The sequence below is a fragment of the Felis catus genome, chromosome A1 (assembly GCF_018350175.1).
Source record: "Felis catus isolate Fca126 chromosome A1, F.catus_Fca126_mat1.0, whole genome shotgun sequence".
Classification (NCBI taxonomy): domain Eukaryota; kingdom Metazoa; phylum Chordata; class Mammalia; order Carnivora; family Felidae; genus Felis; species Felis catus.
Window position 1 is genome coordinate 129,989,106 of NC_058368.1, and position 19,062 is coordinate 130,008,167.

General features: G+C 36.9%; 1 protein-coding gene across 8 annotated transcripts in view; it reads left to right on the top strand.

The window, feature by feature from the left end:
• Positions 1-19,062, top strand: part of IPO11 (importin 11) — a 212,120-nt gene that overhangs the window by 165,311 nt on the left and 27,747 nt on the right. For 6 of the 8 annotated variants that reach the window (XM_045061184.1, XM_023256975.2, XM_045061173.1 and 3 more), the window contains exons 28-29: positions 7,804-7,899; positions 14,439-14,523. In XM_045061184.1, coding sequence (XP_044917119.1) covers positions 7,804-7,899; positions 14,439-14,523 — 181 coding nt within the window. Of the gene's footprint in view, positions 1-2,484; positions 2,627-7,803; positions 7,900-14,438; positions 14,524-14,767; positions 15,775-19,062 lie in introns of those variants that run through there. The other 2 variants (XM_045061203.1, XM_045061218.1) reach the window with 2 other exon arrangements.

Sequence of the window (19,062 nt, forward strand, 5' to 3'; positions counted from 1 at the left end):
ACTGCTTGGGTTTCTCTCTCTCTCTCTCTCTCTCTCTCTCTCTCTCTCTCTCTCTCTCTCTCTTTCTCCTCCCCCCCCACCCCCCCGCATGCACATGCACTTTTTCTCAAAATAAATAAACATTAAAAAAAAAAAAAGAACATCTCATTTGTTGCTTGATTTCTTTGTCCTTCCTGCAGACTGTTAGTCAATAATGAGCTTTTGCACTTATAGCACAGCCTTTCTCAGTCTTTTCCTCTGAATTAGAGGACAGGTAACATTCAGATGTGCAACACATGACCCTGTGAGCATTCAAAGTTATCTGCTTCCTTTAAAGTTAAAAGCTTCCTTTAGTTTCTGAGTTCCTTGTAGTAGCCATCTTTTTCCCCCCAATATCAAAAGCTTTTTTTTTCTTTTTTAATTTTAATTCCAGTATAGTTAACATATACTGTCATATAGGCTGCAGTGTGCATTATAGTGATTCAGCAATTTTAGAGATTACTCAGTGCTCATCTTGATAATATACTCTGATCTCCTTCACGTATATCACCCATCCACCCACCTACCTCCCCTCTGGTAACCACCAGTTTTCTATAGTTAAGAATCCGGTTTTGGGGTTGTTTCTTTCATTTTTCCTTTGTTTTGTTTTGCTTCTTAAATTTCACATAAGTAAAATCATATGGTATCTGTCTCTGACTGATTTCACTTAGTGTTATATTCTATAGATCCATCCATTTTTTTTTTCCAAAGGCAAGATTTCATTCTTTTTCATGGCTCGGTAATCCTTTGTGTATATATACCACATCTTCTTTATCCATTCATCTATGGATGGACACTTGGGTTGCCTTCATAATTTGGCTATTGTAAATAATGCTACGGTCAACATTTGGGTGCATATATCATTCTGAATTAGTGTTTCACATTCTTTGGGTAAATAGTAGTGTAATTACCAGATCATATGGTAATTCTATTTTTAATTTTTTGAGGTAGCTCTAGACTGTTTGTCGCATGGCTAGGCCAGTTTGCATTCCCATGAACAGTGTACAAGGGTTCCTTTTTCTCCACATTCTTACTAACACTTGTTGTTTCATGTGTTGTTGTTTTTTTTTTTTTTATAGCCATTCCGACAGGTATGAGGTGATGATGTCATTATGGTTGTGATTTGCATTTCCCTGATGATTACTGATGTTGAGCGTCTTTTCATGTATCTGTTAGCTATCTGGATGTCTTCTTTGGAGAAATGCCTGTTCGCATTTTCTGCCCATTTTTAATTGGATTGTTTTTGGGTGTTGAGTTATGTAAGTTCTTAATATATTTTGTATACTAACCCTCTATTGGATATGTTATTTGCAAATATCTTCTCCCATTGAGTAGGTTGTCTTTTAGTTTTGTTGATTGTTTCCTTCACTCTGCAGAAGCTTTTTATTTTGATGTAGTCCCACTAGTTTATTTTTGCTTTTGCTTCCCTTGTCTCAGGAGACTTATCTAGAAAAATGTTGCTTTGGTTGGTGTCAGAGATATTACTGCCTGTGCTCTCCTCTAGGATTTTTATGGATTTAGGTCTTAAATTTAGGTCCTTAATCTCTTTTGAGTTTATCTTTGTGCATGGTGTGAGGAAGTGGCCCGGTTTCATTCTTTTACATGTAGTTGTCCAATTTTCCAATTCCGCTTTTTGAGGAGACTGTTTTTTTTCATGTTATGTAGTCTTGGAGGTAGCCATTTTTTTGATCTCCAGTGCTTATCATGATGTCTAACACATATTAGGGACTCGTAAAATGTTTACTAAAACGAATTCATTTACTAAAATGAATGTTTAATAAAATAAATTAGGGACTCATAAAATGTTTACTTAACTGTGGTGATCCATTCACCAGGAAAGGTCAGCTAGGGTAAAATTACTTACTCGAGTCCTTATTTTTTTTTTTTTTAATTTTGTTTTGAAAATAAATTGGTATCTTGGTATAAGCCTACCTTTTATTTATTAATACTCACTGAGCCAGTCTTCTCATATCTGCCCTAGTGATAATAATAGCAAGATGTCAAGTTTTGTCTGGAGTCAGCATTTTAATTTTTTAAAATCTCTTTTAAGTATTGTTTTTTCTGCTCTTCTGCTGTGCTGTGGAAGCTGTATACAGACTAGCATGGAGTTTAGCTATTCTTTTAAGAGTCTAGATTGTTGCATCCTTGTTCATGTGAACTGTCCCTTCTTGGTAAGCACGGGTTTAAGAGATTAAGAACAGGGTGAGATCTAAAATTACATGGTGAGGCTCCTGGGTGACTCACTGGCCTACTCTTGATTTTGGCTCTGGTCACAGTCTCGTGATTCATGACTTCGAGCCCCGTATCAAGCTCTGTGCTCACAGCAGATCCTCTGTCTGTCTCCCTATCTCTGCCCCTCCCCCACTTGCTCTCTCTCTCTCCCCCTCAAATATGAGTAAATGTTTAAATAAATAAACGCACCTGGTTCACTCTAGCTACCTTCACTTCTTCCACATTATATGCTAGGTCTGATACTACATTTGAATGATGTGCACAAAGAGGACATTAGACGATGGCACACTGAGAAGAATACTTATGAAGTGCTAAATATAACTAAATGTGTAGCTCAGAGGAAAGAAAAAACTCGGCTCTTTGTCACTGGGGGAGAAAAAAACCAACTAATTGTTGTCCTTTGCTGGAGAGGTTATATGTATAAGATTAAGTGAGTACAATGCCTTTTTCTCCCTTCTTTTCCTCCTCCAAACCTATTTTTCTTTCATTCCTGGTTTATAGCTCTCATTTGATTTGTTTCTATTTTAAATGTCTAATCACATTTTAAAGCATTTAATTCAGAAAGGTTGTCTAGTATGGAAAAATAAGATTGATTCTTAATTTGTAAATGACAAGGGCTGAGAGAGTATTGTGTGAGTAAAAAGCGAAGCAAAGTGACAATTTGATGAATATTCAAAGATTTTTAAAAATACTGTAGGTAAAATAAATATTTTAATTAAAAATATCTTTTTTAATGTTTATTCGTTTTTGAGAGAGAGAGAGAGACAGAGCACGAGCAGGGGGAGGGGTACAGAAAGAGGGAGACACAGAATCTGGAGCAGGCTCCAGGCTCTGAGCTGTCAGCACAGAGTCTGACACGGGGTTTGAACCCATGAACCGCCAGATCATAACCTGAGCTGAAGTCGATGCTTAACCGACTGAGCCACCCAGGCATCCCAAGAAATCTATTTTAGAGGCTTTGTTTTAACATGTTACATTTACGCATTTGGAGGTCATGTTTTTATAACAGCTTATTACAAAGGAGAAAAAAAATGATAACTTCTTAATGCTTATTTTTTTTAAATAAATAGGTCTTCTGCGTGCCAGTAAGTGGAAGCCTCTTTTGGCTCTTTGTTATCCCCGATATTTGGGGGTACTTTTCCCAAACTGACTCATGAGTGGTAACGGCAGTACATCTTATGTGTTTGTTTGTTTCTTAACTTGAATGCTTTGAAAACAATTTTTGTGTAAAATAATTTCTGTTCCTGACCCCAGGACATGGCATGGATACTTCCATTTCCATTCTTCAGTCCTTCCTTCTCTCTCTCTTTTTTTTAATGTTTATTTTTGAGTGGGGGTATTGCAGAGGGAGCAGGGGATCTGAAGTGGGCTCTCCACTGACAGCAGAGACCTTTTTTTATTTTTATTTTTTTCAATATATGAAGTTTATTGTCAAATTGGTTTCCATACAACACCCAGTGCTCATCCCAAAAGGTGGCCTCCTCAATACCCATCACCCACCCGCCCCTCCCTCCCACCCCGCATCAACCCTCAGTTCTCAGTTTTTAAGAGTCAGCAGAGACTTTTTTGAGAGTCCTCTCTTCCCATTCAGAGCCAGCCCATGTACCTTTCTACTCTGGGCTTTAGTCATTTTTCTCTTTTCTGAACTTGTAGTCTCTGGTCACCCCATCTTGGCACCTAATGGGTACTCCAGTGCAAGTATGGTTTTCCTGGTGTGTTGGAATTTAATCCCCCTCCCATTCGTAGGTCTCTGCCTCTTGTGTCCTTTTTGTGCAGAACGAGTCACGTTCCAGTGGAAAAAAAAAAGTGCCCACTGACTGAGGTTGCCTCACTTCACTTACCCCTACTAGACAGTCTGCTGGTAGAGCTGGATATCCAGGTGGGCACAGCGGAGGGAATAGGGAGGGTGAACACTACTGATTGCCAGACTGGCTTCTCCTCCAAGCCTGAATAAGCATGTGCAAGCTGAGCGGAGTTTGGACCTGTATCTTCTGATCTCTGTCCAGTCTTCTTCTATGGGTATCATTTTCCATTCTTTATTCTAATTTTCTTCTTTATCTCAGTCATTGATTATTTCTCGCTCCTGGCTTCACTTAAATCTCAGGTTCCTGAACTCTGTAGATTTCTCTCAGAACTTTTCAAGCTTCATTTTGGGTCCAGGAGTGTCATCTAAACAAACTCAACATTCATGAGAAAGAGGTGAAGTGATGCCTTTTGGCAAGAATTGTACAGTCAGAAGTTGACCCTATTCATGCAGCAGTGTGATTATCAGCCTTGAAGGCTCTGTCCTCAGCCTTGAATGCTCTCGTGTAGTGAATGTGCATGTCCACAGAGGCTTAGTACTCTAGAACTATATAGTTTATTCACTCTATTGCTAATTACTTTAATTATGGCAGAGATAGAACTTCCTGCCTTCTTCTCAGAAACATGTGCCCGTGCTGGTAACATCATCACTGATCAATATGATAATTTGCAGTAAAACCTATAATGATATGAGCTGGTTGTCAAATATATACCATTTTTTTCTCTTCCTTCTACAATTCCCTCCCTCCTACTTAACCTTCACCCACCAGTAGATCATGTTCACATTCAGATTGCCAGATATCTGTTAGGAAAATTCATGTTACGTCTTTTGAGAAAGTACACAGTACTCAGAATTCCATTTCATTTTCTGGCAAAATTACCAGTTTTCCTAGAACGTGTTGGGGTTGATGCTTGTAGGTGATATGAGTAGAGAAGGCAGCTGCTTGCATGGATTGTCCCTCAATAATGCTGACATAAAGGCCTGGTAAACAAGCTTGAAAGCTGTAGTCTGGAGGATTTTTGTCTTTTTCAACTAATCAGTTGTTGCCAGCTTTCTGGAGTGCTCCTGTGTTAAAATGGAATCTCAGAACCTGCCTGCCTTATTAGCATTCTATATTGGATCAGGGGTGATTTACTCTGCAGTCAGAAGTGAAAATGTCCATATTCCCTCCATGTATCTGCCATACTTGAGTTCAGCCTTCCATTTGCAAACAAGGAGACCAATACTTAGAGAAATGAATTAACTGCAGTCGGATCACACAGTTAGTGGCTGAAACTTTAGGCACAATTTTCGTTTTCTAGTTTTGTTTTGTTTTTTTCCCCTAGGGGTTGTTCCCTGAACTGAATAAGGTAGATTGTATGTGTCTTTCTTGAGAGATTTTTTTTTAGTTCTTATATGAAGGAAATAGAGTGACTTAAAAAAATACATACTCCTGTAATAGGGTGTTAATATGTACATTAAAATGTATTAGAATGACATCAGGGGGCGCCTGGGTGTCACAGTACATTGAGCGTCTGACTTCTGCTCGGGTCATGATCTCACAGCTTATCAGTTCGAGCCCCGCGTTGGGCTCTGTGTTTACAGTTTGGAGCCTGGAGCCTGCTTCCTATTCTGTGCCTCCCTCTCTCTCTGCCCCAACCCACTCGCATTCTGTCTCTGTCTCTCTCAAAAATAAATAAACATTAAACAAAATTTTCTTAGAATGACATCAGCTAGTTATTACTTTTGCTTGACTGCTGACTTGTCTAAAATCTGATCCCATTTGAATGTACAGATAAAACATTTGACTTTACAAAGGCAGGAACATGACCCAAAATATGGTTACTTGGTATCTACTGAACATTTAAAACAATCATTCATGTTAATGCAGAATGAGAAACACTGTATATCTCTTATAGGAATGATACTAGAGAGAAACACGGTATATCTCTTATAGAAATGATACTAGAAGTTCCCTGGTGATGAACATTAGAATTTATTCAGTTAGTTTTAAATTCAAATAGTATAATTTAGTGTTTCAGTGGATGGTTATGGACTTCTACCTTTTAAAAGTTGGATTCATTAGGGATGCCTGGTGGCTCAGTCGGTTAAGCATCTAACTGGCTCAAATCACAATCTCACGGCAAGTTCGAGCCCTGTGTCAGGCTCTCTGCTAACACCTTAGAGCCTGGAGCTTCAGATTCTATGTCTCCCTCTCTCTCTTTGCCCCTCCCCTGCTCATGCTCTCTCTCTCCTTCAAAATAAATAAACACTAAAAAAAATTTAAAAGTCAGAATCATTAAAGAAAATATCGGTACATATGGTGCACCTGGGTGGCTCATTCTGTTGGGGATCTGATTCTTGTTTTCGGCTCAGGTCGTGATCTCATGGGTTGTGAGATCAAGCCCCATCTTGGCTGTTTGCTAGGTGTAGAGCCTGCTTCACCTCTCCATGCTCGCTCACACTTTCCCTTTCAAACAAACAAACAAACAAACAAAAACCAAGAAAATGTTAAAAAAAAAATAAAGTATCAGAGTAAAATTCCTTTAAGCTTTAAAGTGTTCACAGATGTACACGCTGTATATAGAATACCCCTGTCACCCCAAAAAGTTCCCTTGTGTCTCTTTCTCTAGCAACCACTGAACAAATAATTTTGCCTTTCAAGAAAGTCACATAAATGGAGTCCTACAATATGTAGCATTTTGAGTCTTTTATTCTCTTAGCATAATGTTTTTGAGATTTATCCAAGTTGTTGCATGTATCTTTAGTTCATTTTTTATTGCTGACAACTTTCTTTGAATAAGCTTCCTACAGTTTATCCATTCACTAGTTGATGGATATTTGGGTCATTTGTAGTTGTGAATTATTATGAATAAACCTACCATAGATGTTTACATTCACATCTGAAGGTACTTGTTTTGGTCTTGGGTAAATACATAAGAATGGATTGCTGATTTGCATGGAGTGTGCTAACTTTATAAAAACTGCCTTTGTGGTTTCTGAAATGGATACCGTTTTTTCATTCTTTGCAGCAGTGTGTATATGACATTGTTTTTCATCTTTGTCAGCACTTGGTATTGTCGCTCTTCTTAATTTAACTTTTAATCAAAATGTCTTTGAGGTTTTAATTTGCGTTTCTCTGATGACTAATAACACTGAACATATTTTCAAGTATTCGTATGCCATCTTTATATCTCTAGTGAAGTGTCTGTGAAAGTCTTTGCCAATTTTTAAATTGACTGGTTGTCTTCTTGAGCTTTTAGAGGCCTTTATATGTTCTGGATTCAAATCCTTTGTCATACATATGTTTTACAAATACTTTTTTCCCAGTCGATGACTTGTCTTTTCTTGGCATTGTCTTCGGAAGAAAAGAGATTTTTAATCTTAAACATTTTTGTTATCTATCTTTTTAGTTATAAAATCAGCATAGGACTATTGTAATAAGAAAATATTAAAGTGTATCTTTCCTATCTCTTTTATAAATACTTCTTATAATACTTTTGTAAATACTTTTTATAATTTATACTTTTTATAAATACTTTTATAAATACTTTTTATAAATAAAAATCTCTTTTATATATACTTTTTTAAAGTATATCTTTTCCTATCTCTTTCTATTATAAGAAAGATTTTGGAAGTTTGCTTTCCTTTTTTATTTTACTACTAATATTTCTCTTGATGTTTAAAGGGATAATTAGAAAAAGAAAAGAAAAAATAACTACTGGTTAAAATACTCCAGTTTAATTTGTTTTGCTCTTCTTTTGTTTTAGTGTCATCCAAGATAAATTCTGTGGGATTATAAACATCTCAGTGGAAGGCTTACATGATGTCATGACAGAAGATCCTGAAACAGGAACTTACAAAGAGTAGGTGGATCATTTAATTGTACTTGAACTTGGGGAGGGTGGTAATTAATTATATCCTGAATCATTTTTGTTCACTACTACTATACAAGCATAGTGTGGTGGCTTTTTAATTTTGTCTTTCATAAAGAAAAAGGTGGGGGGGTTACTTGGGTGGCTCCATCAGTTAAGTGTCCGACTTCGGCTCAGGTCATGATCTCACGTCTGTGAGTTCAAGCTCCGCATCAGGCTCTGTGCTTGCAGTTCGGAGCCTGGAGCCTGCTTCAGATTCCGTGTCTCCCTCTCTCTCTGCCCCTCCCTGACTCATGCTCTGTTTCTCCTCTGTCTTTCAAAAAAATGAATAAATGTTAAAAAAAAAAAATTAAAAAAAAGAAAAAGTAGATTTCTTTTGCTTATAATTAGTTTGATCTTGAGATCAGCTTTACTTTGCTAAAGTGAAATGATAGATTGGACTTCTTTGGTCCGATAATCAGTTCATGATGTGGCATGAAGTTTTTAAAAAATAATCTATGTGTATGTTACCATATAAATTCCTTTTTTTTTTTTTAATTTTTTTTTTCAACGTTTATTTATTTTTGGGACAGAGAGAGACAGAGCATGAACGGGGGAGGGGCAGAGAGAGAGGGAGACACAGAATCAGAAACAGGCTCCAGGCTCCGAGCCATCAGCCCAGAGCCTGACGCGGGGCTCGAACTCACGGACCGCGAGATCGTGACCTGGCTGAAGTCGGACGCTTAACCGACTGCGCCACCCAGGCGCCCCTAAATTCCTTTTTTTAAGGTGTTTTGAATATGTCCTTTTTTTTAACTAACAAAGTTCCCTGTCCATTAGGCAAGTTATGGGGAAAAGATGATTGAAAAGCATCCTCTATTTGTTGTATTTGTCTGATAGAAGTACCCCTTTAAATATTAGAGTCGTCTGATACTCGACCAGTTTTAAAAGAGAACGGTTAAAATTAATGTTTTATGAGAATAGTTAAAATCATTTTATCAGAAATGCTGACACTCTCATGTAACTACAAATTTGAAATTTCATTTCATTGTATCCTTTGAAGTTAATACAATTGCTATACCTTTTCTTGTTATTATTAATAAAGGGCATGTGTTTTATGATAAGCAATACTTAATGAGCTTTAAGACCGCTAGACTTTATGTCAGTAATATACTGAGTCCGTTTTCTTTGTTCTTTATAAATAATCTATAGGAAATGGGAATGGTTGCCATTGAACATTTTGTTGAAAAACATGGAAAGCAAATATACATTGTTGAATCTTATTCAACATACGTAGACATAATGGGTTTGGCATGTAAACTTGCTTTCAAGAATGTAGGAGTTCAGATGAAGTGGAGCGTTCAAACTTTTGTGATCACAACCAAAATAAGAAACCATGAGTGTAGGCAGGTTTTTTTAAAGTTAACATAGGGTTTATGCCACATGACTATAAATATTGTATATTTATGCATAATATATATAACATACATACATGTATGTACATAATATACATAACATACACACATGACAAAGTTTGCAACTGTGTATAAAGTGTTCAGGATATAAACAAATGTTCCTTGTCCTCTGGAATATATAATTTAGTTGGGAGGGTGTAAAATGGAACACTGGTAATGAGTAAAGACCATTATATCTGTTTTGAATAAAGCACACAAAATAGTAGAATTCTGGGTTGTGGTTTAATAGGAAGACAAGGAAAAGGCACTGTATGTTAGAGTCTTCAGGAAAGGATAGGACTTAGGGCATAGGAAGTGGACATTATGATAGAATGGTGCAAATGGAAAGGATGAGGGTCAGCAAATTGTTAGGAATAAAGTTTAGAAATTGGTGTAATTTTATTATTTTAAAGATTAGGTTACAGAGACTCAGAAAAGTGCAGTGACCCAGCAGTTTAGTGGAGTCGTCAAAACTAGAATCATGCTGTTCTGACTCAAGATGTCCACTCAGCCAGGAAGAAGGTTTTGGTTTGGAAGAGGAAAGTGTTGAACATAAGGAGGGCACACTGACTAGGACACTGTTATGGGGATCCAGACTAGAAAGGCCTAGACTTGAGGGCTGGAGTGCCTGGGTAGCTGGGATGTAAAACCCCTGTTTTCTTCCCCAGAATTGTCTGGTCGTTGCCTTTTCCCTGGGGCTGGTATTTGGCATGTGGAAGCACAGTGTAGAAACTGTTTTCCTGACTTTTCTAAGTTTCTGAGAGAGGTTAGAGAAGAATTCTGATAATCTTCCTATTCTGTAATTCTGTGAATTAAATAAAGTTCTAGAAATTACAGTTCATTCAACTGTAGGGTATAAGTAGACTTTCAGAAAATGGCACGTGAGAAACATGAAATATTTACTTCTGTAGCTAACTTAGCCTCCAGCTTCCCTTCCTGTTTATTGGAACAGTTTATCAGAACAGTTTATTCAACTTTATTTAATATTTTTAGTTCTGTTGAATTCCCATTGTAGTCTCAGTATAGAGTAAAGTAGAAGAAAGAAAGAAAACCCTGTTTTTTTCACCTCTGTAAGAAGTATGTTAGTCGGGGGTTTTCCATATAGACAGAACCGATATATATTAAAGGGAGAGAGAGAATGCCAGAGAGACTTATATTTATTGTTCTATGCTTAGAATCACATAAATATCAATATTATAAAGTGTTGGTTCATGTGATTTTGGAGGCTGAGAAGTCCCAAGATCCTCATTTGGCAAACTAGAGACCCAGGAGGGCTAATGGTATAGTTTCAGTCCAAGTCCAAAGTCCTGAAAAGCAGGAGAGCCAGTGTTGTAAGTTCTAGTTTAAGTGAGAAAATCAGAGAAGACTGATGTTCCAACTAAAAGAGAGTTTGAATTCTCTTTTAATTAGACCTTTTTTTTTTGTTCAAGCCTTCAAGTGATGGATTGAGGCCCACCCACACTGGGGAGGGCAATCTGCTTTACTCAATGTCCACATTCATGTGTTAATCTCATCTAGAAACACCCAGAATAATATTTAACCAAATACCTGGGTGCCTTTTGGTCCACAGTAAAGAAGCCTGGTTGACACATCATCTCTTTATTCAGACTTGTTTATGGCAGGCAGTGTACTGTGTGAGGAAGCACTGAGGCTCTGTCCTGAGAGCCTTCCCTGCCTAGAAGGGGAAATGGGGACCTGTGGAGCAGTACCAGCTACAGGTGAAGAAGGGTTCTGGGGGAAACTGCAAATAACTCCAGAGAAAATGTAGTGGATTAGAACCAACTAGTAAAGTAACTTGAAACGGATTTCAGAGTAGCTTGTGTAGTTAGTGGAGGTTCATTGGCAGTGCTGAGAACAGATGTATACTTCAGAATGGTCACTTGAGTGCAGTGTAGAGGATGACTGGGAGGGATGGAAAGACTCACAGTGAGTGGTCTTAGATCAATGAAACATCCTGGGATGCTTGTTAAGATTGCACACTTCCCTTCCCCAGTCCAGACCCATTATATCCAAATTCCTAGGGCTAAGGCAGTAGAACCTGCATGGTAAACAGGAACCCAGGAGAGTCATATGCCCTGTAAAAATTGTGAATATGCTGCCTGGGAGATGGGGAAGCCCTTCAGGTAACTGTTGTACTACTCCTGGTGAGCACTGTTGATATGAATTTGAGGTAGATTGTAGAGGAAGGACTGGGAAGAAATGATGACAGGTATTTTGTAACTGTAAGTTTGTATTATTTGACCCCCGTGACCCGTTTTGGTCCACCCCTCACCGCTTTCCCAACTCTGGCAACCACCAGTCTGTTCTCTCTCTGAATGTTGTTTTTAGTTTGATGTATACTTCCAATTGTGTGTTTTTGCTTTTGTTGTCTTTGTTTTGGAGTTAGATCCAAAAAGAGTCATCATCCGAAGACTGATGTCAAGGAGCTTACTTACCACTTACGTTTTCTTCTAGGAGTTTTGGCTTCCGGTCTTAACATTCAAGTCTTTTATCCATTTTGGGTTAATTTTTGTGTCTGGCATAAGATAGTGGTTCAGTTTCATTCTTTTGCATTTCTTTATACGTTTGTATTTTAGTAGAAATAATTCATTAAACCAGGAAAATATATTACTGAGGCTTGAGATTTGCCTTCTACTTGTCTTTGGTGAGAGTGCTTTCCCTTTTGTTCCTGAAAAAATATTTCATTTTTAGGCACATTGGGAAGAGAAATTGACAACCCCTTGCCAAAGTTAGGAAGTAAAAAGAACGAAGGATTCAGCCAGCATTTTCACGTAGAATTGGCTAGAATTTTTTAAACATGCTTCTATTGAAAGACGAGGGGACTAGGACTGCTGTGATTGCTTCTGGAGGCACTGGCTCTGGGATCAGCTTTTACTGAAGCAAATGGTGATGTCAAAGCATTTAGTGGCATGGAAGAAGAAGATAAGAAGATACTGGACAAATTCAGGGTTCTTTTAGGAAGGAGACATAATCAACCAAAGTGTCTACTCCAGAGACCACTTGAATAATATTGTCAGTTTGAGTTTCATTGTGACTTTTTACAAGTGAGTTTGTTTAGATTAAGTGAGTTTGTTTTATTGCATGTACCTTTTAAATTAGAAATGATTTAAAGGGTTCCATGTTGCATGCTAACAGAGTTGGTTGTGTTTCATTGGTTGGCGTTTCTTACCGGGAAAGTTTCTGATTTAGTGGTCTATAGTGCCTGAATCTGTTCAGTGAGGGGGTGGGCGCTGTGAGAGGTGGCTGGCTGCCTGTGTTCTCATATTAGTCTTCCCTATTTTAGACTGTTACTATTTTATTACTATTATTACATTCTTGGCCCACATACCTTTTATATAAATCATGATTCCTTATCCTTAATCTTTGTCAAAAAAATAAGATTTGACTTTTAATTAGAAATTTTCCTGCAGGAGAGAATTTCATCTTTGGGTTTTTCAAATTCACTTTTTTCCCCCACTTTACACCTTCCAGAGACCCAAATGAATACAGTTTGCAGAATTGCACAGGAAAAATATTCTGCCCTCTCAGTAATTTTTAGTCAGTGGAGAGAAACTATATGTGTAAATTTATATTTATATTCAGAATATATTCCATTATTTATGTGATAAATCATTTAACTTAGAGAAGAGAGAGCAGAGATTTTTTTTTTTTTTTTTAAGTTCATTTATTTCGACAGCGGAAGAGGGGCAGAGAGAGAGAATCCCAAGCAGGGTCTCACTGTCCGTGCAGAGCCTGATGCAGGCTCTAACTCAAGAACTGTGAGATCATGACCTGAGCCTAACTCAAGAGTCTGATGCTTAAGCAACTGAGCCACCCAGACATCCTGAGATTTTTTTACTCTGCAAGTGAATGAACAGATTTTGGAATATGATGAAGGAAGGAGATCCACATTCATTGCAGTTAGAATTCAGATCTGCAGCAGACATAAAATAGCTAGTATAGGAACTCCTTTTTATTCAGTTCTAAAATACAAACTGGGATTGAGATTGTTTACTACACATTTCACTTTACTGAATCATGTTTGGGCTGGGATAATTCATAATTTCTCACTTTGTGCTAGGATTCCTTGGCCAACTAGTTGTGTTACATCATAGTATATCATGGTGGATGAAAGCATTGCAGCTTCGAGAGGTTAAGACCATGCAGTCAGTGAGTTAGAGATTAAGCTCTTGCTGTTCCTGATTGCAGTTTAAGGTTCTTACCATTTTATCGTACCAGTGTGCACTGACTGGGTCTTAGGTAGTTGTTGCAAAAATTGTTTTCTTTAGTGGTGAGGAATGGGAAGGGAGACTCATGTCCCCTGCAAGAGTGAGCCTGATCAAGTTTCTGGTGTCAGCACTTGTCTTTAACCTTGAATTAAAAGCTATTTACACAACTGAGTTAAGAATTAGGTTTCTTCTGTACATACAACAAGATAGAAGAGAAACCAAGCTTTCTTTGCCCCAGTTTATTAGTTAGAAACCTATGACTGATAAATTACTGAATTGTACTATTCTAAATTAGGAAGCAGTGAGGTTTATTCCATCAATTTGATTCACTAGACAATATTTATTTCTTATCTCCCTGGAAGAGAGAAACTATTGACTGAATAGGAAACTATATTTCTATTATCTCTGTTAATGGTGAAGAGCAGTCGTGCAGATAATCAAAATGAAATGATTTATAACTGTCCTGCATGTACAAGTGCTAGCAAGGACAAGTTCCTTATAGCATAGTAATGTCACTTGAAGAACAGAGTAGCTTATTGCATAATTAGTATTGTTTTAATGATGGTATTGTTTGAATTACTGCTATTATGACAAGTGACGTATCGTTTAAAAATCATGTATACATAAATTCCTTGCCACTTGCTACCTTAAATTCTCAAGTAAAATGTTCTACGGTATTTTTGTGTGACCCTTTTTTTTTTAAAAGTGAGGTGTATTTTTGTAGTTAAATCTTTGTGTGCAGTTAAATATTTTTTAAAATTATGAATCTAACTTATCTAGCTATTCTTCACATTTCGGACATAGAAACAATGTTCTGAGTGATTTTCAGGGTTTGTTTTAACATGTTATGGACATTTTTGATTTATTTAAAACATTTTTTTTAATGTAGCTGTATGTTAATGTCTCATCTTGAAGAACCAAAAGTAACAGAAGATGAAGAACCACCCACAGAGCAGGATAAGAGAAAAAAAATGGTAAGTTACCAAAGCTGCTTTTAAAATTTGGGAGAGCTATATATTACCACATTCTTTAGGTCTGAAAGAAACCGTCTGTTGGTCCATTCATCCACCTTTCGATCTCTGTTTCCATCCCTTACTGTAGAATTAATGTAAGCTGAGCTTTGAAATTTGGAGTATACTCCTAACACAGATACATTTTGCTCCTTGTACATGAAGTAGAGTTTAACTGTTAATCTGAAATCACTTTTTCTTGTCTTAGGAGAACAGAAGATTTACTCTTTCACTTACCGAAAACCTGTGACCCTCAACACATTTAAGTTGTGATGCATGTTCTTCTGTTTTTAGGAGATTTACTGAAATTGCTTCATGAATTTTCGCAATGAATTTTTTCTCAGATAATCACAGGCCTTTATAAAAATTACCTTATATTAACTGCTAGGTAGGAAAATAAATCAGAAACACCTAAAATATTTTGCCTTTAAAATTATTTATAATCTTGAACTTCTAAATATTTACTGTGACCCATGAATATAAAAATCGCTACATAAGTAAACTTCTTCCCATTTCCTCTTGGAATCCATTCTAGTCTCCTGGCCTCACCAATATTAATCTTGTTGTGCCTTCTTTCCTCATTTGTACTTGAGAACGACGCTAATATCCCTCGAAAGTAGGGTAACTAAATTAATATATGAAATGGACATGGGATGATGCCGAACAGCTAGTAATTAGGGGTGTCTCATTATTTTAGCTGTCATTATTTCAGGCTGCTTGCGATGTTCCCTCCTCGAATTACTTACGCCACACTAACCCTCAGGGGCTTCATCTTCAGTGTATAGCTGGTGCTGCGCTGCTCTGACAGCCTGCTTTTAAACTGTGCTACAGTTTAATCCATTTTACTTGGCATTTTCATTAGGGTGACGATAGCCTTTCAGTATCATCTAACAGTTTGTCTTTTCTCTTTTCTCACCTCTGCTATTTTAAGCATTAAAAATATAATTGGTGTTACAGAAAAATATAACGTCTTCCTTCATAGGATTCTAAACTTGTAATGAGTAATGGGTATTCTGCTTCTGTTCATTTGTCAGCTTTTGTGCACAGTCTATTCACATCCTGTAGTCTGGTAGATCTACTCTTAGCACATTAATCTACTCAGATCTGTTTTTCATCCTGTAGGAATCCTCAGTAACATCCTATAGTACTAATTGTAATCCTAACTTGATTTTGAAGGCAAGTGAAACATTATCTTAAAGAGCACTGTAAGAGCATAGTTTCAGAAATAGCACTTTAAGTTCCTTGATTCAGTTTTGTGATTTTAAATACTATTTGAGAGCTGATTATTTTACTATTACTGTTGTAATCATAGGCAGTAATAATTTATAGCAAAATCATTATTTTTTCAAATGTTTGATTTTGTTTGAAATCAGTCGTCACAGTAGCTTTTCAGTGTAGGTTTATATTGTCATCTCTACTAAGGTGGACTAAGCTATATCTTAGTCTTAATGCTGAGGATACCACAGCATTGATGGTTAAGCTGGGATCACATATCTTAGCCTTGAATAAGTCTAATTGTGAATACCATGAGAATTTTTCAGTAACTTTTCAGTAACAATATTAGTTGCACTGTATCTTCAGGGTTACAAGTATAAATAATGCATTTTCTTTCAGTAATTATATTGTTCGACTGTGTTATGTTTATCATTAGAAATTTTTTAAGAACTAGCTAGATGTCCCTTGGTTATAATTTTAAAAAGTGGAGGTGTTTGCTGGTAAATGATTCTGAATTATTATTTAAAAGAAAAACCAGTCTAGTGTCAAAGGGTTTTTCATATTAAGTGAAAATATTTACTTACAAGGAAGAAAAAGTGCAGCTGCTTGGTTCCAAGACTGCATGATTGAAAGTTTGATTTACTTACTGTCATTGTTGTCTTCAAGTGGTCCCTAAAATGTGGTGTCTGCATTTCAGTAGCTGCTTTGGCAGAGGATAGCCAGCAGTGATGGAAATTCAGGAAAGTGGTTGATCAGCTTACATCAAATTATGATCGTTCTCATGGTTCGTTTTAAATAAGGATGGAATTGCCATTCAGGAAAGCTATGAAGCTGTCCAGACTTTTTGATTTTGTCCACTTTCATTCATCTCCTGTCTCTACTACCTGTTTGGGGGGAATTAACAGAAGATCAAATGCAGCTCAAAGCATTTCATTTAATTTCTAAGGTCTCTCCCTATCTGGTATGCTCTAGGAGTAGAATGACAATTTTGTGACCTCTTCCATAAAGAATTACGCTAGTACAGGGGTGCCTGGGTGGCTCTGTTGGTTAAGTGTCCGACTTCAGCTCTGGTCATGATCTCGCCGTTTCTGGGTTCCAGCCCTGCCCTGGGCTCTGTGCTGACAGTTACAGCCTGGAGCCTGCTTCAGATTCTGTATCTCTGTCTCTCTCTGCCCCTCCCCTGCTTGAGCTCTTTCTCTCTGTCTCTCCCAAAAATAAGTAAATATTAAAAAAAAAAAAAAAAAGTTAAAAAAAATTAAGCTAGTACATTAGCATTTTAGGTTGCTTATAATAACTTTTCTGTGATGTGTGACTTAGTAGGCATTTGTAAGGTGTACTTTCCAAATTGAAGTTTTTGAACATATTAATGTTTTCTGGCAAGTTGATGGAACTGGCTAAGTAAGCATTAAGGAAGCATTTGATATATAGTAAGTAGCCTGTGTTAATAAGGCATTTCTGATCATTCTTTCATGTTAAGTATTACTGAGTTTAAGCCCCAGAAATACTTTGGTGATCTGCTTCTGTATGTAATAATCTAATTTTATATATGCTTACTAAATGCTTTAGTTGATATAAATAAGTTTGAACGTTATTAAAACTGCACTAATTTCTCATTTACCTGTGCTGATAGTGCGGTAGCACAAATAACGGTCTATCCAAACATCACTGTTTCACGTGACTTTGAAGTAATAATAGTAATACCGTATCTACATAACATTATCCTTTTTTTCCAAAGGAATGTTTTAGAATCTCATCTTACTTACCCTTAAAATAGTTTAATGACCAGATACTGATGAGGAAACCAGGCCACAGAGAAGTAACCTCTTACTCAAGAGTTACAAATTTAGGGAAAGCCTGAAATTAGAACTGAGCTTTCTTGACTCCTAGCCTGAGGCATTCTTTATGATTTTGATTTCTAAAATTTCTGTAGGTGTTCTAAATGTTTTCAGAAATCGCACATACCATTTTGCTAAAATTGCAGAATGCATGAGAACTGCACGTTTGAGGGGAAATTTACCAGCTTCAAATACAGCTCAGCTACCATAAGTCACTGGAATTGGAATTAGATCTGTAGAGTTAGTATAGTTTGTCATGTCTTGTGGTAGCATGGCTAGGAAACAGGTAGTTAATTAATTTGTACATTTGCTTTACTTTGACAATTAAATGTAGTTTGCAGTTATTGACACAACTGTAACCAAGAGCTAAAGAAATGACTGTGAGGAATGCCCAATTTCAGGGAGGACATTAATGATAATTCACACAGATGGTAATTATTTTGTAACAGTGAGTATTTACTATATTTAAGTATTAAATCTTTACGTACTTGTTGAGTGCCCACTACATAATACACTATTCTTGAAATTGAGGATATTGGAGTGAACAAAATATATAAACCCTAAGGGTAATGGAGCTTATAGTCTTAAGAAATTATTTATGTATATTAACAATGTCAAGTTTATGAAGCTTTATTAGATTAAGTAATAAATATCACAGTTTTCTAAATTTGTAGTATGTTCATGAAACTTGGAAGTTCTGTATATATAGTGTTCCTAAGAAGTATTTTTTACCCTGTTTTAATAAATCAGTTTAAGAATGTAGCTGGGGTTTTGTCCCCCTCACTTCTTTGACAATAACTTTTTTCTCTTTTACTAGTGTTAATAGATGTTTGCAGGCCTCCTATTTGATTAATTTTTTCAAGAGAAATACCATTTCTCTTGACCAACACTTTTTTTTTTTTTTAATTTTTTTTTTCAATGTTTATTTATTTTTGGGACAGAGAGAGACAGAGCATGAATGGGGGAGGGGCAGAGAGAGAGGGAGACACAGAATCGGAAACAGGCTCCAGGCTCTGAGCCATCAGCCCAGAGCCTGACGTGGGGCTCGAACTCACGGACCGCGAGATCGTGACCTGGCTGAAGTCGGACGCTTAACCGACTGCGCCACCCAGGCGCCCCGACCAACACTTTTTAAGATCATTTATACTTGCAGTGATTTTGATCTGTTTTTCATCTTTTAGGTACACTTATGGGAATATGTCTTTTTTTTTTTTTTAAGTATATTATTTTGGGAGAGGGAGAGAGCAGAGGAGGGGCAGAGAGAGAGGGAGATCAAGAATCCCAAGCAAGCTCCACACTGTCAGCTCAGAGCCGATGCAAGGCTCAGTCTTATGAACCATGAGATCATGACCTGTGCTGAAATCAAGAATTGGACACTTAACCAACTGAGCTACCCAGGTGCCCCCTATATGGGAATATATCTTATATCTTAATGTATTTTAGAAGAAATATT